At 42.9% G+C, this 22,297-nt stretch overlaps 1 protein-coding gene across 1 annotated transcript; it reads left to right on the plus strand.

Moving 5' to 3' along the window:
- Positions 1 to 87: 87 nt before the first annotated feature.
- On the plus strand, positions 88 to 17,062 carry LOC120017352 (steroidogenic acute regulatory protein, mitochondrial-like). Its single transcript, XM_038960102.1, has 7 exons — positions 88 to 151; positions 1,952 to 2,080; positions 2,341 to 2,450; positions 5,018 to 5,173; positions 10,679 to 10,863; positions 11,237 to 11,330; positions 16,889 to 17,062. Exons 1-7 carry the CDS (start codon positions 88 to 90, stop codon positions 17,060 to 17,062), a joined length of 912 nt encoding a protein of 303 aa, XP_038816030.1.
- Positions 17,063 to 22,297: the final 5,235 nt, after the last annotated feature.

Genomic DNA, 22,297 nt, shown 5'->3' on the forward strand with positions numbered 1-22,297 from the left:
CTTATCTCCTCTCTTGTCCTTCAGACGGCCTATAAAGCCTGCAGCCTGGCACACTCAAGATGCCGTCGCTGTCACCAACGTTACAGTATGCTGCCTGCCGTGGTGAAGCTCTGCTGTGGAATCTCCTACCCTCACCTCAGGACCATGGCAGGTAAAAACATACAACTATATATCATCTTGGTTGTGTCCCAAGTGGCTCCCTATTCCCTATATAGTGCATTACTTTTGACCAGGGCACTACAGGGGGCCATTTTGGATGCAGGCCTGGAGAGAAGCATCAATTTTCTCTCATTCCTTAGATTGTAGGATTACCGTGTCTTGCACACTGCACATAGCCTGGTCCCAGATCAGGCTATCAAAAAAAAAAAATGTAAAAAATCAGTTTGTGCTGCCTTGCCAACTCCCTCCTATGGTCATTGCAAGACAGCTCAAACAGATCCGGGACCAGCCAGTGCACGTGCATCTGGATGGAGTTATCTCTTGTTGCTGTTAATACTATGGCGTCTTGACTGCGTCTTGACTGTGACTAGTAGTAGTCTTAGTTTGTGGAGAGAAATCCTGTGAAGTCCTCATCAAAGTTTACAGCACTTTGACTTGCAGAATGGATCAAATGCAGCCTGAGTGGCAGCCTGTGTCATGCTAAACATGTTTGGCTTGATAGTGAACAATGGAGTTGACAAGAGAACAAACAGATCTGGGACCAGGCTATAGAAGGAGACAACAGAAATGGGACCAGGCTATAGTAGGAGACAACAGATCTGGGACCAGGTTATAGTAGGAGACAACAGATCTGGGACCAGGTTATAGTAGGAGACAACAGATCTAGAACCAGGCTATAGAAGGAGACAATAGATATGGGACCAGGTTATAGTAGGAGACAACAGATCTGGGACCAGGCTATAGAGTGAGACAACAGATCTGGGACCAGGCTATAGAATGAGACAACAGATCTGGGACCAGGCTATAGTAGGAGACAACAGATCTGGGACCAGTTTATAGAAGGAGACAACAGATCTGGGACCAGGCTATAGGAGGAGACAACAGATCTGGGACCAGGCTATAGAAGGAGTCAACAGATCTGGCACCAGTTTATAGAAGGAGACAACAGATCTGGGACCAGGCTATAGAAGGAGACAACAGATATGGGACCAGGTTATAGTAGGAGACAACAGATCTGAGACCAGGCTATAGAATGAGACAACAGATCTGGGACCAGGCTATAGAAGGAGACGACAGATCTGGGACCAGGCTTATAGAAGGAGACAACAGATCTGGGACCAGGCTATAGAAGGAGACAACAGATCTGGGACCAGGTTATAGTAGGAGACAACAGATATGGGACCAGGCTATAGTAGGAGACAACAGATCTGGGACCAGGCTATAGTAGGAGTAAACAGATCTGGGACCAGGCTATAGTAGGAGTAAACAGATCTGGGACCAGGCTATAGAAGGAGACAACAGATCTGGGACCAGGCTATAGAAGGAGACAACAGATATGGGACCAGGCTATAGTAGGAGACAACAGATCTGGGACCAGGTTATAGTAGGAGACAACAGATCTGGGACCAGGCTATAGAAGGAGACAACAGATCTGGGACCAGGCTATAGTGGAGACAACAGATCTGGGACCAGGCTATAGAAGGAGACAACAGATCTGGGACCAGGTAATAGTAGGAGACAACAGATCTGAGACCAGGCTATAGAAGGAGACAACAGATCTGGGACCAGGCTATAGAAGGAGACAACAGATCTGGGACCAGGCTATAGAAGGAGACAACAGATCTGGGACCAGGCTATAGTAGGAGACAACAGATCTGGGACCAGGCTATAGAAGGAGACAACAGATCTGGGACCAGGCTATAGAAAGAGACAACAGATCTGCGACCAGGCTATATGAAATGTGCTCTACAAATGAAAGCTGACTGTTGCTATTATTGTCATCCTACGACAGGACTGCAACGGCTAGCTATCACAGCGATCGGCCAGGAGCTAGCTCACATGCAGAGGAATGGGCAGACCCACCTACCAGCATGGACCAGCCATATGGGTTGGCAGACTGGCACCGCTCAGCATCAACACAGTGGTAAGCCTGACGATGATACACACATTACACACATTTTCAATGACATTATTATTTTACACAGAGCACAAACTGCCCTTATTTTAGTTATAATGACATATTTTCAAGGGCATTACTTTTTCCTATAACTTGTCCTGACCATTGAATATTAAACAGCTTCAATTCGAACTGAATAAAGTGAGTGCTGCTGTGAGGGCTGTTTTTCATGTGTGTATGTAAACGTGTTACAGAGAGCTCCAGAAGAGAGGTAGTCATCCCAGTCCCGTTGAAAGAGGAGGAGCTGCTGTACATAAGGAGTGGGCACGAGGCGCTGACCAAGGCTCTGGACATTGTTGAGGATAAGAACGGATGGAACACAGAACTCACAGAGGTAGTGCATCATCCTTACATCATCGTTGATTAAAGAGGCAATCCGGGATTTGTATATAGATTTTTGTCAAAACATCCTGTATTTTCCCTTTAAAATATGTTGCTCCCTGTGTTCATGCATATCTTTTCAATCTCCACAAATAGCTATGGAAACCTTGTACTGATGTCAAACCACCAAACTGTCATATAAGACAAGGGGGGGGTACATGATCTGAATAGCTTTTGCTATGGAAACCTTGTACTGATGTCAAACCACCAAACTGTCATATAAGACAAGGGGGGGGGGGTACATGATCTGAATAGCTTTTGCTATGGAAACCTTGTACTGATGTCAAACCACCAAACTGTCATATAAGACAAGGGGGGGGGGGGGGGTACATGATCTGAATAGCTTTTGCTATGGAAACCTTGTACTGATGTCGAACCACCAAACTGTCATATAAGACAAGGGGGGGGGGTACATGATCTGAATAGCTTTTGCTATGGAAACCTTGTACTGATGTCGAACCACCAAACTGTCATATAAGACAAGGGGGGGGGGGTACATGATCTGAATAGCTTTTGCTATGGAAACCTTGTACTGATGTCGAACCACCAAACTGTCATATAAGACAAGGGGGGGGGGGTACATGATCTGAATAGTTATTACCATGGTATCCTGTCTTCAAAAACCTTAAAATATAATTGACATGGGCACTTTGTGCTGCATACTGTTGCCACAATTTCTAACTTTCTAACATTTTACATTTTAGTCAATTAGCAGACGTTCTTATCCAAAGCAACTTACAGCCTGTGCATTCAATTTAGTTTCAAGTAGGGAACTTTTTGTCTTTTAGGAGAAAAATGCACTTTCCATAATCTCAGCACCCAGAACCAAATGTGTTATTAGTTATTTAATAAGGATCCCAGTAGCTGTTCCAGAAGCAGCAGTTACTCTTCTACTGACAGTCTCTCACAAGAGACTTAACTTTCTGAAACGGTGTGTTGTAAAGCTGCATACTAATGCCACATATCCAAACTTTCTCTTTCCGTTACTTTGACATTTAGGAAAACTTGATCTAAATAGCTATTACCATGGAAACCTTGTACCGGTAATATGCATATCAAATCAATTCAAATGTTATTGGTCACATGTTTAGCAGATGTTATTGCAGGTGTAGCGAAATGCTTGTTTTTCTAGCTCCAACAGTGCAGTAATATCTAACAATTCACAACAATACACACAAACCTAAAAGTAAAAGAATGTAATTAAGGAATATATAAATATTAGGATGAACAACATCGGAGTGGCATAGACTAAAATACAGTAGAATAGCATAAAGTATATAGATATGAGATGAGTAAAGCAAAAATATGTAAACATTATTAAAAGTCACTATTGTTCCATTATTAAAGTGGCCAGGGTTACATAACGGGGTGGAAGTCGCCTAGTGATGGCTATTTAACTTTCTGATGGCCTTGAGATAGAAGCTGTTTTTCAGTCTCTTGGTCCCACCTTCTGGATGATAACGGGGTGAACAGGCAGTGGCTTGGGTGGTTATTGTCCTTGATGATCTTTTTGGCCATCCTGTGATGTTGGATGCTGTAGGTGTCCTGGAGTGCAGGTAGTTTGCCCCTGGTGATGCGTTGGGCAGATCGCACCACCCTCTGGAGAGCCCTGCGGTTGAGAGCGGTGCAGTTGCCGTACCAGGCTGTGATACAGCCCAAGAGGATGCTCTCAATTGTGCATCTGTAGAAGTTTGTGAGGGTTTTAGGTGCCAAGCCAAATTTCTGATTGTCGGTGATGTGTAGAGGAACTTGAAGCTTTACACCTGCTCCACTGCGATTCCGTCGATGTGGATAGGGGCGTGCTCCCTCTGCTGTTTCCTGAAGTCCACGATCAGCTCCTTTGTTTTGTCGACATTGAGAGAGTGGTTATTTTCCTGGCACCACACTCGCAGGGCCCTCACCTCCTCCCAGTAGGCTGTCTTGTCATTATTGGTAATCAGGCCTACTACTGTTGTGTCATCTGCAAACTTGATGATTGAGTTGGAGGTGTGCGTGGCCACGCAGTCATGGGTGAACAGGGAGTACAGGAGGGGGCTGAGAACGCACCTTTATGGGGCACCTGTGTTGAGGATCAGCAAAGTGGAAGTGTTGTTCCTACCTTCACTACCTGGGGGGAGGCCCGTCAGGAAGTCCAGGACCCGGTTGCACAGGGCGGGTTTCAGGCCCAGGGCCCAGAGCTTAATGATGAGCTTGGTAGCGGGCCGTGTGGGTGGCACTGTGTTAACCTCAAAGGGCGCGAAAAAGGTGTTGAGCTTGACTGGATGCAAGACGTTAGTGTCCGCGACGTGGCTGGTTTTCCCTTTGTAGATGCCACACTGCCAAAAAGTTGTAACTCTGGAGTAGAGAAATGTTCTGTAATCTCAGGACCAAATGAAGTAGAAAGACTATCACAGGAGAACGTTCAGTAAACGTGTTCTATAGAAAAACAGGACATCATTAGAAACCTTCCTGAAAAATGTGTTGTTAAAGGAAACCATAAGGATGCCACATTACAACATTTCCTGTAACTTTCTGTCGTAGGAGAACGGGGATGTGATCTACAGTAAAGTGTTGTCTGGGGACAGGAAGGTCTTCAGACTGGAGACTGTGTTAGACGCCACCCCAGAAGAGATACATCACATCCTGTGGAAGGTGGAGGAGATGCACCAGTGGAACCCAAGCATCAAAAACATCAAGGTAACTGGTCCATCAAAAACATCAAGGTAACTGGTCCATCAAAAACATCAAGGTAACTGGTCCATCAAAAACATCAAGGTAACTGGTCCATCATAGTAGCGTAGTTGTTGGTCAATGTGTAATCTTAACACCTCCCCCTTAGGAAATCATTGATCTTCTGTTCTCCTTGGTCTCCATCCATTATGGCATCCTTTAGATTGTTATTCTACATATACACATGTGTTATTATCCAACTGGAATACTATTTACCTGCTAAGTATGTGTATTATGGTCTGTAAACTGTGAAATATTTGTAATAAGGTGTTTCTAAAACTCTAAAACTATTTATATTATTAATGCTATTATTATAACAACTATTATTATTATTACAATTTTATTTGTATTACTTTGTTTATTTATTTTTCCTTTTTTCCTCTGTGATTTTAGGGGTGGGGGGAGCGGGAGGCATTAGGAAGGGTGGGAAACAGGGAGGGGGTCGGGGATCAATAGGGAATGTTCTGAAGGATTAGGGGTAAATAAATAAATAAAAAAGCAACGTGACTGTGCAAATTATAAAAATAAAAAAATATTGTTTATATATCTTCTTCAATAAAATATTATGAAAAAAAGAAAACAACGTCAAGATAAGCAGACTCATCTAAGCTGACATATTGAATTGTTTTAAGATGGGCATACTATGGATCATTCATCTAAGCTGACATATGGAATTGTTTTAAGATGGGCATACTATGGATCATTCATTTAAGCTGACATATGGAATTGTTTTAAGATGGGCATACTATGGATCATTCATTTAAGCTGACATATGGAATTGTTTTAAGATGGGCATACTATGGATCATTCATTTAAGCTGACATATGGAATTGTTTTAAGATGGGCATACTTTGGATCATTCTGCTTTTTTATTTAGAATTGTAGGACCCCTTTAGGTGTAAAAAAATATATAACAAAATAATTTGATAAAATACTGAATTTGGCCTTTACTACTATAAGCACATGGATGGTACTGACTTCAGACGAGTCCCCTGACATTTGTCAGACGAGTCCCCTGACATTTGGGAGTGTTTCCGACACTACAGACATTTTCTTGAGAAGACCGATTTTGTGGGGACGGTCTCATGGTTTGACAAACACCGCTCTAGCTCTGCCACCTTCCACCGCAGACGCGGAAGTGCGACATTGGCGGATGCGGTGGATTGAGACGCATTCTATGCAAAAAAAACAGATACCATATCTCTAGCTTAAACTAGAGATTTTGATGGGGAATTGTTGATTGTGTTACTTAGATTGACGTACCGGTGTGTCAATCGACTATAGGGGTTTAAACCTGTCTAGCCCAGGCGTTCCGCTAGCGGAACTCCTCCCACATTCCACTGAAAAGGCAGAGAGCGAAATTCAAAAAATATTTTTTAGAAATATTTAACTTTCACGCATTAACAAGTCCAATACAGCAAATGAAAGATACACATCTTGTGAATCCAGTCAACATGTCCGATTTTTAAAATGTTTTACAGCGAAAACAGCACGTATATTTATGTTAGCTCACCACCAAATACAAAGAAGGACAGACATTTTTCACAGCACAGGTAGCATGCACAAAGCCAACCTAACTAACCAAGAACCAACCAAACTAACCAACAAACAACTTCATCAGATGACAGTCTTATAACATGTTATACAATAAATCTATGTTTTGTTCGAAAAATGTGCATATTTGAGGTATAAATCAGTTTTACATTGCAGCTACCATCACAGCTACCGTCAAAAATAGCACTGAAGCAGCCAGAGCAATTATAGAGACCAATGTGGAATAACTAAATACTCATCATAAAACGTTTCTGAAAAATACACAGCGTACAGCAACTGAAAGACACAGATCTTGTGAATCCAGACAATATTTCAGATTTTCTAAGTGTTTTACAGCGAAAACACAATATAGCGTTATATTAGCTTAGCACAATAGCAAACATTACAACAGCATTGATTCAAGCCAAACATAGCAACGTAACGTAACATAACGTATAAACCACCAAATATATTAATTTTTTCACTAACCTTCTCAGAATTCTTCAGATGACAGTCCTATAACATCATATTACACAATGCATATAGAGTTTGTTCGAAAATGTGCATATTTAGCGGCACAAATCGTGCTTATCCAATGATAATAGTGTCCATAACGTCAAGCAATCTGTCCGGCGCCATCTTGGAACGGCACCTATTCTTATCGAAAACTATTCATAAACTTGACTAAAAAAATACAGGTTGGACAGCAATTGAAAGACAAATTAGTTCTTAATGCAATCGCTGGGTTAAATTTTTAAAATTAACGTAACTGCGCAATACACCGTGCGATAAAGCAAAGCTACACTGCAAGTAATGGAGTCTTATGCATTTGAATTTTTTCAACAGAACAATGAATTATCAGCATAAAGACTGCTTACTATTAGCTGAGCTTCCATCAGAATCTTGGGCAAGGTGTCCTTTCTTCAGAACAATCGTCTTTTGGCTGAAAGATGTCCTCTTGTCCTGTCGAATTAGCCGCTAACGTTAGCCACCCACTGGAGAGGTGCCCAACTAGTGGAAGCGCGTCACAAAGAAATCCAGGAAAATCGCAATAAACTGCTATAAGTCGGTTTAAATTAACTACCTTATGATGTCTTTAACACCTATAACGAATAAAAACATGACCGGAGATATAGAACTACTAAAACGAAAGCGTTTGCAGGACGCCATTGTGATGTCTTCATGCGTCAAGCGCACTGTTGAAAAGGACGGTCCTTCCGCTCCAGGGTCTATATATAGGGCCCAGATTGCGCAATCCACTCCATTCAAAATCTCCCCGCTTACTGACATCTAGAGGAAGACGTATGCAGTGCATGTACCCTCATAGCTTGCATGGGGACTTATAAACTGATCTCAGAACAGGGACCTCGATTTCTGAAATCTCACTCCCTGACAGGAAAAGTGCTGCAGAATGAGTTCTGTTTCACTCAGAGAAATAATTCAAACGGTTTTAGAAACTAGAGAGTGTTTTCTATCCAATAGTAATAATAATATGCATATTGTACGAGCAAGAATTGAGTACGAGGCAGTTTAATTTGGGAACACATTTTTCCAAAGTCGAAATAGCACCCCCCATAGGCTCAAGAGGCTAAATAATTCAGTAAATCACTTGATAAAAATTAGGTAAGCATAAAACAGTCAACAACTTCAGGACTACAGACCCCCAGAAATTGTCAGTCCGCCTTCTAGTGGCGAAAGTAAGAACTGCAGAAAATGCACGGTCAAATAGGAGAATAATATATATTTTTATAGAGGCACACTGAAACAAGAAACGGGACACGGTGTGTAAATGATAACACATCAGTGCAGGAAATGAATACATGGATTAAATTTACTGGAAGTGAATGCTGGAATTAAACAATTAACTATGTAAATGAGCAAAAGCTGTATGCATTAAGGAAATAGACACCTGGCTCAAATAGAAGCCTGTCTCTAATAAAGGCCTGTTGTGTTCAGTGAATTAAGCAAATAACCACCCGGGCTATTAATTGAAGTTTTACGGTAGACATGGACCACACAGTGTCAATAGTCGATAGTGTCGATAGTTTTACGGTAGACATGGACCACACAGTGTCAATAGTCAATGGTTTTATGGTAGATGTGGACCATACAGTGTCAATAGTCGATAGTGTCGCTAGTTTTACGGTAGACGTGGACCACACAGTGTCGATAGTCGATGGTTTTATGGTAGATGTGGACCATACAGTGTCAATAGTCGATAGTGTCGCTAGTTTTACGGTAGACGTGGACCACACAGTGTCGATAGTCGATAGTGTCGCTAGTTTTACGGTAGACGTGTACCACACAGTGTCAATGGTCGATAGTGTCACTAGTTTTATGGTAGACGAGGACCACACAGTGTCAATAGTTGATAGTGTCGCTAGTTTTACGGTAGACGAGGACCACACAGTGTCGATAGTCGATAGTGTCGCTAGTTTTACGGTAGACGTGGACCACACAGTGTCGATAGTCGATAGTGTCGCTAGTTTTACGGTAGACGAGGACCACACAGTGTCAATAGTTGATAGTGTCGCTAGTTTTACGGTAGACGAGGACCACACAGTGTCAATAGTTGATAGTGTCGCTAGTTTTACGGTAGACGAGGACCACACAGTGTCGATGGTCGATAGTGTCGCTAGTTTTACAGTAGACGAGGACCACACAGTGTCGATAGTCGATAGTGTCGCTAGTTTTACGGTAGACGTGGACCACACAGTGTCAATAGTTGATAGTGTCGCTAGTTTTACGGTAGACGAGGACCACACAGTGTCAATAGTTGATAGTGTCGCTAGTTTTACGGTAGACGAGGACCACACAGTGTCGATGGTCGATAGTGTCGCTAGTTTTACAGTAGACGAGGACCACACAGTGTCGATAGTCGATAGTGTCGCTAGTTTTACGGTAGACGTGGACCACACAGTGTCGATAGTCGATAGTGTCGCTAGTTTTACGGTAGACGTGAACCACACAGTGTCGATAGTCGATAGTGTCGCTAGTTTTACGGTAGACGTGGACCACACAGTGTCGATAGTCGATAGTGTCGCTAGTTTTACGGTAGACGTGGACCACACAGTGTCGATAGTCGATAGTGTCGCTAGTTTTACGGTAGACGTGGACCACACAGTGTCGATAGTTGATAGTGTCGCTAGTTTTACGGTAGACGTGGACCACACAGTGTCGATGGTCGATAGTGTCGCTAGTTTTACGGTAGACGTGGACCACACAGTGTCGATGGTCGATAGTATCGCTAGTTTTACGGTAGACGAGGACCACACAGTGTCAATAGTCGATAGTGTCGCTAGTTTTACGGTAGACGAGGACCACACAGTGTCGATAGTTGATAGTGTCACTAGTTTTACGGTAGACGTGGACCACACAGTGTCGATAGTTGATAGTGTCGCTAGTTTTACGGTAGACGAGGACCACACAGTGTCAATAGTCGATAGTGTCGCTAGTTTTACGGTAGACGTGGACCACACAGTGTCGATAGTCGATAGTATCGCTAGTTTTACGGTAGACGAGGACCACACAGTGTCAATAGTCGATAGTGTCGTTAGTTTTACGGTAGACGAGGACCACACAGTGTCGATAGTCGATAGTGTCGCTAGTTTTACGGTAGACGAGGACCACACAGTGTCGATAGTTGATAGTGTCGCTAGTTTTACGGTAGACGTGGATCACACAGTGTCGATAGTCTTTACAACACCAGGATATCACACTTGTCTTGTGACATTCTGATGAGGGAAGAACAAACTACTACGGCAGATCCTGTGTCTTCAGCTGGCATTATAAAGCCTGCGTCCCAACTGGCATCCTATTCCCTATACAGTGCACTAGTTGTGACATGAGAAATCAGTGCACCATATAGGGAATATGGTCCTATTTGGGACACATAGCAGTACAGTAAATGATATTGTTAGTCTGTCTCTTGTGTTGAAGGTTCTAAAGCAAGCTGGCCCGGAAACCATGGTTACGCACGAGGTGTCAGCAGAGACAGCCGGCAACCTGATAGGCCAGAGAGACTTCCTGAGTGTGAGACACTTCTCCAGACAGGAGTCATGTATCTATCTGGGGGGAGCAGCCACGCACCTGGAGTCCTTCCCTCCTCAGAAAGGCTTCGTCAGGTAACAAGAACACCGGCTTTGCTCGGATAAGCCTGGCTCATAGAGTTGGATAGAGGGTGCGCTTGGACCAAAGCCTGTTTATGGCTCATAGAGTTGGATAGAGGGCACACTTGGACCAAAGCCTGTTTATGGCTCATAGAGTTGGATAGAGGGCACGCTTGGACCAATGCCTGTTTATGGCTCATAGAGTTGGATAGAGGGCGCGCTTGGACCAAAGCCTGTTTATGGCTCATGCTGTCACAGAAGGGTCATTGCAAAGGTTATTTGATATAAAGGTTATTCTAGGTTCAGTTAATAATCATGCTGTAGGTGTCTATACATTACATTGTTAATGGAGTTTTAATGAGTGATTTTGTTTACTTGATCTGAACAGAGCGGAGGACGGACCAACGTGTATTGTCATCGAGCCCCTGGCAGACGACACAGGCAGGAGCCACTTTACGTGGCTCCTCAACATGGATGTCAAGGTAGATTTAAAAAAAAAAAAAATTTTTTTTTATCAACTTTAATTTCGTATCCACTTCCTGAATTGAGTGACTTGAATTCAAATTGATTGACCCCAACTTGTTAGGCTACACATGGACTAGGATGTTATCACATGTCAGTTTAGATCATGAATATTCATTCAAACCTCCCCTTAAGCTTGGGCCTTTCAATTCTCCATGTCCTCGCCCTCGCCCTCCTTACCGGTCTCGGCCGGCTGCCCGACCTTGCATTCGAGGCCAAAGGCCCTTAGGATGTCCAGTGAGTACAGCAGGGTCCGTCTACTGATCACAGCCGCGAATCTCGCACTTCGCGACTTGGATAGGCCCAGTGTCCTCAGCAGATCGAAGTTTGAGGTGGGCTTAAGTAGCCTGAGTGCCAGTCTGTTTGTGCTATTGTGCCAACTCCTTGTCATTCATTGTCATGCCAAACATGTTCATATGACATATCGCACAAACAGACTGGCCCTCAGGCTATTGAAGAGGAGGTTTGAATTGATATTCAAGGCTACCATCAATGACTAAAGCTGCTGTGAAAATGACTTCTCCTTCACCCAAATACAGACAGTTGATGTTCTGAAAGAGCTGCAAAACCTGGACCCGTACAAATCAGCTGGGCTAGACAATCTGGACCCTCTCTTTCTAAAATTATCCGCCAAAATTGTTGCAACCCCTATTACTAGCCTCTTCAATCTCTCTTTTGTATCGTCTGAGATCCACAAAAAGATTGGAAAGCGGCCGCGGTCATCCCCCCCTTCAAAGGTGGAGACACTCTAGACCCAAACTGTTACAGACCTATATCCATCCTACCCTGCCTTTCTAAAATCTTCGAAAGCCAAGTTATCAAACAGATCACCGACCATTTCGAATCCCATTTCGAGTCCTAAACGATATCATATCCGCCATCAATAAAAGACAGTACTGTACAGCCGTCTTCATCGACCTGGCCAAGGCTTTTGACTCTTGTCAATCACTGCATTAATAGCCTTGGTTTCTCAAATGACTGCCTCGCCTGGTTCACCAACTACTTCTCTGGTAGAGTTCAGTGTGTCAAATCAGAGGGCCAGTTGTCCGGACCTCTGGCAGTCTTTATTGGGGTGCCACAGCGTTCAATTCTCGGGCCGACTCTTTTCTCTGTATACATCAATGATGTCGCTCTTGCTGCTGGTGATTCTCTGATCCACCTCTACGCAGACGACACCATTCTGTATACTTCTGGCCCTTCTTTGGACACTGTGTTAACAAACCTCCAAATGAGCTTCAATGCTAGTAAAACTTAAACCGATTGCTGCCCGCACCCGCCCGCCCGACTAGCATCACTACTGTAAACTACTGTAAACTCTCCTTCCAGACTCACATTAAGCATCTCCAATCCAAAATTAAATCTAGAATCGGCTTCCTATTTCGCAACAAAGCCTCATTCACTCATGCTGCCAAACATACCCTTGTAAAACTGACTATCCTGCCGATCCTTGACTTCGGCGATGTCATTTACAAAATAGCCTCCAACACTCTACTCAGACATCCAGTTTGCTATCACAGTGCCATCCATTTTGTCACCAAAGCCCCATATACTACCCACCACTGCGACCTGTATGCTCTCGTTGGCTGGCCCTCGCTACATATTCGTCGCCAAACCCACTGGATCCAGGTCATCTATAAGTCTTTGCTAGGTAAAACCCTGCCTTATCTCAGCTCACTGGTCACCATAGCAGCACCCACCCGTAGCACGCGCTCCAGCAGGTATATCTCACTGGTCATCCCCAAAGCCAACAACTGCTTTGGCTGCCTTTCCTTCCGGTTCTCTGCAGCCAATGACTGGAACAAATTGCAAAAAATCACTGAAGCTGGAGACTTATATCTCCCTCTCTAACTTTAAGCATCAGCTGTCAGAGCAGCTTACCGATCACTGTACCTGTAGACAGCCCATCTGTAAATAGCACACCCAACTACCTCATCCCCATATTGTTATTTATCTTTTTGCTCTTTTGCACCCCAGTATCTCTACATGCACATCATCATCTGCACATCTATCACTCCAGTGTTAATGCTAAATTGTAATTATTTCACCTCTATGGCCTGTTAATTGTCTTACCTCCCTAAACTTCTACATTTGCACACACTGTACATAGAAAAATATATTGTGTTATTGACTGTACGTTGTTTATGTGTAACTCTGTGTTGTTGTTTTTTGTCGCACAGCTTTGCTTTATCTTGTCCAGGTCACAGTTGTAAATGAGAACTTGTTCTCAACCAGCCTACCTGGTTAAATAAAGGTGAAATCAAAAATTAAATAATAATAAAAAGGACCTATAGCAGTCAGTCAATGTTCCCACAGCTAAAGCTGCTCCTCCATTCTCTACAAGCTCAAAATATCAACATGTTTTGCTGACAGATCCATTTGCCAATAGGGTTTTCACACACTCACATATATTTACACACACACACACACACACACACACACACACACACACACACACACACACACACACACACACACACACACACACACACACACACACACACACACACACACACACACACACACACACACCTGGCTCCTGCTGCTGCCATTAGGGTTGGCATCAACATCTTTCTCTAAAACACTTCCTGTCAAATGAAGCTAAGCATGATGTTTCACAGGAAATGACCTGTCACTTTCAGCTGCTGGAACCTTCTATAGGTCTTCAGGTTGCTAAGACTGCTGTACTGATACGTTATAGAACTTCCTTAGAAGAACATGTATGATGAAGCAAGACCATCCAATGAAATGCAAGTACACAAATGCTGCTGTGCCGGGAATGGACCAGCACTGAAGCAGCAGCTGTCTTACTGAGGCACTGCTGCCATAGCGTGCACTTTACCATTTTTCATAAGACTAAACAAGACAAATACAAATCAATGTTCCAATCCTTTCACCATGTTGACACCTCATTTACACATAGGATGAGACATGGTCTACCTTCATCACCATGATAACACCTCATTTACACATAGGGTGAGACATGGTCTACCTTCATCACCATGTTGACACCTCATTTACACATAGGATGAGACATGGTCTACCTTCATCACCATGTTGACACCTCATTTACACATAGGGTGAGACATGGTCTACCTTCATCACCATGTTGACACCTCATTTACACATAGGGTGAGACATGGTCTACCTTCATCACCATATTGACATAGGGTGAGACATGGTCTACCTTCATCACCATGTTGACATAGGGTGAGACATGGTCTACCTTCATCACCATATTGACATAGGGTGAGACATGGTCTACCTTCATCACCATGACGACACCTCATTTACACATAGGATGAGACATGGTCTATCTTCATCACCATGTTGACATAGGGTGAGACATGGTCTACAGTGGTTGCTCCACTAAAAGTTTTGCTATTATGCTGCGGTACTTAGAGGTCATTTGTGGTTTAGTACGGTACCCTGCGTCACCACTTCATTGCTCCAGACCACCACAAGGGGGAGTTAGAGCACTGATTATGCTTTTGGGTCCTACTGTGTCTCTAACTGACAATGAATGGGCGACATAAACCTAAATAGAAACTGATAATTGTGCACGACTTCGGTATTACTTACTAAAACTGTTGTTACACTAAGGTTTTTATTATTTTATTTTGTTAGGATTATTTTGCTCTTACTGTAGTACTGTAGTCTACTCCCGACCGTCACGTTGTACAGCGTCATATTTTCCGTTCCATCCTGACGGAAACCCAGAGGGTTTTACGTTTTTTCTTGGAGGAGAAACACCATAATATTAATCAAATTAATTAAGCAGGTACCAGTTAAAAGTTTGGACACCTACTCATTCCAGGGTTTTTCTTTATTTTTACTATTTTCTACATTGTAGAATAATAGTGAATACATCACAACAATGAAATAACACATATGGAATCAGTTAAGAACACATTCTTATTTACAAGGTCAGCCTACTCCTTTCTCCCCGTCTGGGAATTGAACCCCGGTCTCCCACGTGCCCGCATGACACAGGGATTCCTTGGCTAAATAGCCCAGCGCTTTAGCCTACTCCGGAACATCACGTTGTACCGCGACATATTTTCCATCCCCTCATAACGGAAACCCAGAGGGTTTTTCGTTTTTCTTAGAGTAGAAACAACACAATATTAATCTAATTAATTAAGCAACATTTCTTAAAATCAGTCCCATATACTATGCTCTTACAAAAAAAAGTTTTAAATTCTCTAGTACAGCCACTATTGAAGGCTATCAAATGCTTCTCAAAGATGCCCTCTGGTGGTCAAACTAGAACTAACCAGCATTAATGGTACCAGTAGTTGGCACTTAAATAACGTGCCATAGAATTCTGCGGCACTACGCAAGCTGTGCTGCAGTACCCCGCAACTTTTAAAGAACGAACCATTGTACCTTCATTACCATGATGACACCTAATTTACACATATGGTGAGATATGGTCTACCTTCATTAGAACGCTGCTCTCACTGCCACTGTATCTATGTACAGTGCAGTGCCTTTGGAAAATATTCAGACCCCTTGACTTTTTCCACATTTTGTTAGGTTACAGTCTTATTCTAAAATGTCTTAAATTGTAATTTTTTTCTCATCAATCTACACACAATTTGTTTTTTATTTAACCTTTATTTAACCAGGTAGGCTAGTTGAGAACAAGTTCTCATTTACAACTGCGACCCGGCCAAGATAAAGCAAAGCAGTGCGACACAAACAACAACACAGAGTTACACTTGAAATAAACAAGCGTACAGTCAATAACACATAGAAAAGTCTGTATACAGTGTGTGCAAATGAAGTAAGATTAGGGAGGTAAGGCAATAAATAGGCCAATAGTAGCGAAGTAATTGCAATTTAGCAAATTAACACTGGAGTGATAGATGAGCAGATGGTGATGTGCAAGTAGAAATACTGGTGTGCAAAAGAGCAGAAAAGTAAATAAAAACAATATGGGGATGAGGTAGGTAGATTGGATGGGCTATTTACAGATGGGCTATGTACAGCTGCAGCGATCATTTAGCTGCTCAGCTAGCTGACGTTTAAAGTTAGTGAGGGAAATATAAGTTCTCCCATCTCCACAGAGGAACTCTGGAGCTCTGTCAGAGTGACTATTGGGTTCTTGGTCACCTCCCTGACCAAGGCCCTTCTCCCCTGATTGCTCAGTTTGGCCAGGTGGTCAGCTCTAGGAAGAGTCTTGGTGATTCCAAACTTCTTCCATTTAAGAAAGATGGAGGCCACTGTGTTCTTGGGGACGTTAAATGCTGCAGAAATGTTTTGTTGATCTTCCCCAGATCTGTGCCTCGACGCAATCCTGTCTCGGAGCTCTACGGACAATTCCTTATTTACTGCTGCTCTTTAATGATTTGTTATTCTTATCTCTTACTTTTTAATCTTTTTTTTCTTAAAACTGTGTTGTTGTTAAGGGCTTATAAGTAAGCATTTCACTGTAAGGTTTACACCTGTTGTATTCGGCGCATGTGACAAATAAAATGTGATTTGAAGATTGAATATGTATGTATTGTATTGTCAGGGCTGGCTGCCAAAGTCAATCGTCAATCAAGCGTTGCCGCGAGCGCAGGTGGATTTCACCCGGTGTCTGCGCAGACGGCTGGCCGAGGGACCTACTCAGCGACACACAAACCACCATGCTCCCACAGTGTCTAGAGCCAGACAACCACCGCACACACTCTCTGACACACACTAAGTGGAGTTGAGTGCTTGGGAGTAGAGACAGAGACAGAGAGAGACTTAGAGAGAGACTGAAGGACCTGGCTGCCATTCACACACACAGAGAGAGACAGAACCTTCTGCAGGCTGGATCTGGCCTTTCACTAGTAGCACCCAGACACCCAGAGGAGAGCCACCCACCGCTGTGAAGACATGCCAGGGTGCCCTCTCTTTCAGGGTGTGTGACAGACACACACATCTACACACACACACACTACACACATACACTAAAGCTCAATCCATCCAAACTATTTTGTGAAAAAGTATCATATCTAAATCTGAAACGTAATAGACTACACATTGCAAGAATAGATCACATATCTGAACAGAATGTGTAATTTTGCCGCCTGTTAAAGACCCAAAAACAATATTTCAAATGAAAATTAGTTATTATTACCTACTTTAGCCATATTTTATTTTTGCCAAAACAGTAGTGTGTAGTTCCAATAGTTAGCTACACCGCTACATGGTAAAACAGTAGTGTGTAGTTCCTGTAGTTATCTACACCGCTACATGGTAAAACAGTAGTGTGTAGTTCCAGTAGTTATCTACACCGCTACATGGTAAAACAGTAGTGTGTAGTTCCAGTAGTTAGCTACACCGCTACATGGTAAAACAGTAGTGTGTAGTTACAGTAGTTATCTACACCGCTACATGGTAAAACAGTAGTGTGTAGTTCCAGTAGTTAGCTACACCGCTACATGGTAAAACAGTAGTGTGTAGTTCCAGTAGTTAGCTACACCGCTACATGGTAAAACAGTAGTGTGTAGTTACAGTAGTTAGCTACACCGCTACATGGTAAAACAGTAGTGTGTAGTTCCTGTAGTTAGCTACACGGTAAAACAGTAGTGTGTAGTTCCAGTAGTTAGCTACACCGCTACATGGTAAAACAGTAGTGTGTAGTTCCAGTAGTTAGCTACACCGCTACATGGTAAAACAGTGTGTAGTTCCTGTAGTTAGCTACACCGCTACATGGTAAAACAGTAGTGTGTAGTTCCTGTAGTTAGCTACACGGTAAAACAGTAGTGTGTAGTTCCAGTAGTTAGCTACACCGCTACATGGTAAAACAGTAGTGTGTAGTTCCAGTAGTTAGCTACACAGCTACATGGTAAAACAGTATTGTGTAGTTCCAGTAGTTAGCTACACCGCTACATGGTAAAACAGTAGTGTGTAGTTACAGTAGTTAGCTACACCGCTATATAGCAATATAATTAACTACTGAAAACACCACCAAGATTTGAATTTAGTTCAACTACCAGGCTACTGCAAAATGTAGTTACATTACTAGTTGAATTACATGTAGTTCACTACTACCCAACACAGCACTTGCGCACGCATGCACACACACACACACACACACACACACACACACACACACACACACACACACACACACACACACACACACACACACACACACACACACACACACACACACACACACACACACACACACACACGCAGAGAGGTCTGGCCGTCTGAGAGAACAAGCTGAGAGAATAATAGGAATTGATGAATAATATACTGTACCAGTATCCAGGCTGCATCACAACTGGCCGTGATTGGGAGTCCCATAGGGCGGCGTAAAATTGGCCCAGCGCCGCCAGGGTTTGGCCGGTGTAGGCCGTCATTGTTGATAAGAATTTGTTCTTAACTGACTTGCCTAGTTAAATAAAGGTTAAATAAAAAAAAATATATATAATAATAAACCACACAAACCTCATGACTATGTATTTCTATGTCTTCTGTAAGTCTGCAACTGCCTGAAACACTTCCAAAAGAAATGCCTTTCAGTCTACTATCAGATGCAATATTAGTAGCTGACTGTACAGTATGATGTGGTGCATTCTGGAGAGGAAAATAAAATAACCTTAATGTCTTCAAATATTGTTTCCAGCAGAGTTTTTTCAAAAACACTCCTCTTTCTACATTTCCATTTCATAAATATAATGTTAATAAAGCACAGAGAAGAGGAGGAACTGCAACGCTGCTGGGTTTTTCACGCTCAACAGTTTCCCGTGTGTATCAAGAATGGTCCACCACCCAAAGGCCATCCAGCTAACTTGACACAACTGTGGGAAGCATTGGATTCAACTTGGGCCAGCATCCCTGTGGAACGCTTTTGACACCTTGCAGAGTCCATGCCCTGATGAATTGAGGCTGTTCTGAGGGCAAAAGGGGGTGCAACTCAATATTACGAAGGTGTTCCTAATCAAATCAAATGTATTTATATAGCCCTTCTTACATCAGCTGATATCTCAAAGTGCTGTACAGAAACCCAGCCTAAAACCCCAAAGAGCAAGCAATAGAAGCACGGTGGCTAGGAAAAACTCCCTAGAAAGGCCAGAACCTAGGAAGAAACCTAGAGAGAAACCAGGCTATGAGGGGTGGCCAGTCCTCTTCTGGCTGTGCCGGGTGGAGATTATAACAGAACATGGCCAAGATGTTCAAATGTTTATAAATGACCAACATGGTCAAATAATAATAATCACAGTGGTTGTCGAGGGTGCAACAGGTCAGCACCTCAGGAGTAAATGTCAGTTGGCTTTTCATAGCCGATCATTGAGAGTATCTCTACCGCTCCTGCTGTCTCTAGAGAGTTGACAACAGCAGATCTGGGACAGGTAGCACGTCCGGTGAACAGGTCAGGGTTCCATAGCCGCAGACAGAACCGTTGAAACTGGAGCAGCAGCACGGCCAGGTGGACTGGGAACAGCAAGGAGTCATCATGCCAGGTAGTCCTGAGGCATGGTCCTAGGGCTTAGGTCCCCCGAGAGAAAGAAAGAATTAGAGAGAGCATACTTAAATTCACACAGGACACTGGAGAAATTCTCCAGATATAACAGACTGACCCTAGCCCCCAGACACATAAACTACTGCAGCATAAATACTGGAGGCTGAGACAGGAGGGGGCAGGAGACACTGTGGCCCCATCCGATGATACCCCCGGACAGGGCCAAACTGGCAGGATATAACCCCACCCACTTTGCCAAAGCACAGCCCCCACACCACTAGAGGGATATTCTCAACCACCAACTTACCATCCTGAGACAAGGCCGAGTATAGCCCACAAAGATCTCCACCACAGCACAACCAAAGGGTGGAGCGCCAACCCAAACAGGAAGACCACGTCAGTGACTCAACCCACTCAAGTGACGCACCCCTCCTAGGGACGGCATGGAATAGCACCAGTAAGCCAGTGACTCGGCCCCTGTAATAGGGTTAGAGGCAGAGAATCCCAGTGGAGAGAGGGGAACCGGCTAGGCAGACAGCAAGGGCGGTTCGTTGCTCCAGTGCCTTTCCGTTCACCTTCACACTCCTGGGCCAGACTACACTCAATAATAGGACCTACTGAAGAGATGAGTCTTCAATAAAGAATTAAAGGTTGAGACCGAGTCTGCGTCTCTCACATGGGTAGGCAGACCATTCCATAAAAATGGAGCTCTATAGGAAAAAGCCCTGCCTCCAGCTGTTTGCTGTTTGCTCCAGCTGTTTGCTCTAGGGACAATTAGGAGGCCTCCGTCTTGTGACCGTAGCGTACGTGTAGGTATGTACGGCAGGACCAAATCGGAAAGATAGGTAGGAGCAAGCCCATGTAATGCTTTGTAGGTTAGCAGTAAAACCTTGAAATGAGCCCTTGCCTTAACAGGAAGCCAGTGTAGGGAGGCTAGCACTGGAGTAATATGATCACATTTTTTGGTCAGGATTCTAGCAGCCATATTTAGCACTAACTGAAGTTTATTTAGTGCTTTATCCGGGTAGCCGGAAAGTAGAGCATTGCAGTAGTCTAACCTAGAAGTGACAAAAGCATGGATACATTTTTCTGCATCAATTTTGGACAGAACATTTCTGATCTTTGCAATGTTACGTAGATGGAAAAAAGCTGTCCTTGAAACAATCTTGATATGTTCGTCAAAAGAGAGATCAGGGTCCAGAGTAACACCGAGGTCCTTCACAGTTTTATTTGAGACGACTGTACAACCATCAAGATGAATTGTCAGATTCAACAGAAGATCTCTTTGTTTCTTGGGACCTAGAACAAGCGTCTCTGTTTTGTCCGAGTTTAAAAGTAGAACGTTTGCAGCCATCCACTTCCTTATGTCTGAAACACAGGCTTCCAGCGAGGGCAATTTTGGGGCTTCACCATGTTTCATTGAAATGTACAGCTGTGTGTCATCCGCATAGCAGTGAAAGTTAACATTATGTTTTCGAATGACATCCCCAAGAGGTAAAATATATAGTGAAAACAATAGTGGTCCTAAAACGGAACCTTGAGGAACTCCAACATTTACAGTTGACACAACTAAGTCCTAATGTTTGTACAGTCAGCGTATTTTGAGTTCTGATGGGGTACGACAGTTGAACTAAGCTAATGAGGCACAAGTTATATTCTTCAGGAATCAATGGGTATACAGTGGGGAGAACAAGTATTTGATATTTATGTCATGCAATAAAATGCAAATTAACTACTTAAAAATCATACAATGTGATTTTCTGGATTTTTGTTTTAGATTCCGTCTCTCACAGTTGAAGTGTACCTATGATAAAAATTACAGACCTCTACAGACCTCTACATGCTTTGTAAGTAGGAAAACCTGCAAAATCAGCAGTGTGTCAAATACTTGTTCTCCCCACTGTATATAATAATAGGCAAAATCATCAATATTTAGAAGTCTAAAAAGTGATGTATCAACTGCAGATTGTCCCTTTAAGAAGTGGTCTGGGTATGAACTGAATCCTACAGTTAGCATAAAAAAAGGTTTGAACATGGGAAAAAGGATTTGATATTTGGTATTGTCCTAATCTTTTCCACCAGCTAATTAGCTCTCGACTCGGACCAAGATGATGCAAAAAAGACGACAACTTTTCCATTTTTCTTTCAAACGTTTTTTTTCTCCCTACTATTTAAAAATTTAATAAATATTAACATTTAAAGCTTTTCATTCATGTATATACAAGAACTATACAATACACATAATGATGTTATGAACTGCAAGACAGGAATGAGGTAATGCACAACTTGAAACTGCATGACATCAGACCAACCACTCTGCAGACTTACAGCATTCTCTCTACTTCTCGACTGACATCATTATACTTTACATTCTGTTGGCTGGCTGTTAGTTTCTTAGAGAATAATATGCTGCTGAAATGTACACTATATACAATATTACTTGAAAAATATAGCACTTACAAAAAAATATCAAGAATG

Source organism: Salvelinus namaycush, chromosome 22 (assembly GCF_016432855.1).
Source record: "Salvelinus namaycush isolate Seneca chromosome 22, SaNama_1.0, whole genome shotgun sequence".
Lineage (NCBI taxonomy): Eukaryota > Metazoa > Chordata > Actinopteri > Salmoniformes > Salmonidae > Salvelinus > Salvelinus namaycush.

Bases quoted from the DNA above. Each gene is read 5' to 3' on its own strand.
- LOC120017352 (XM_038960102.1), top strand. From the start codon at position 88: ATGCTGCCTGCCGTGGTGAAGCTCTGCTGTGGAATCTCCTACCCTCAC. The intron at 2,081-2,340 runs GTGGTAAGCCTG...TAGTCATCCCAG, and splicing joins CACCGCTCAGCATCAACACA to TCCCGTTGAAAGAGGAGGAG. The intron at 5,174-10,678 runs GTAACTGGTCCA...CTTGTGTTGAAG, and splicing joins CAAGCATCAAAAACATCAAG to GTTCTAAAGCAAGCTGGCCC.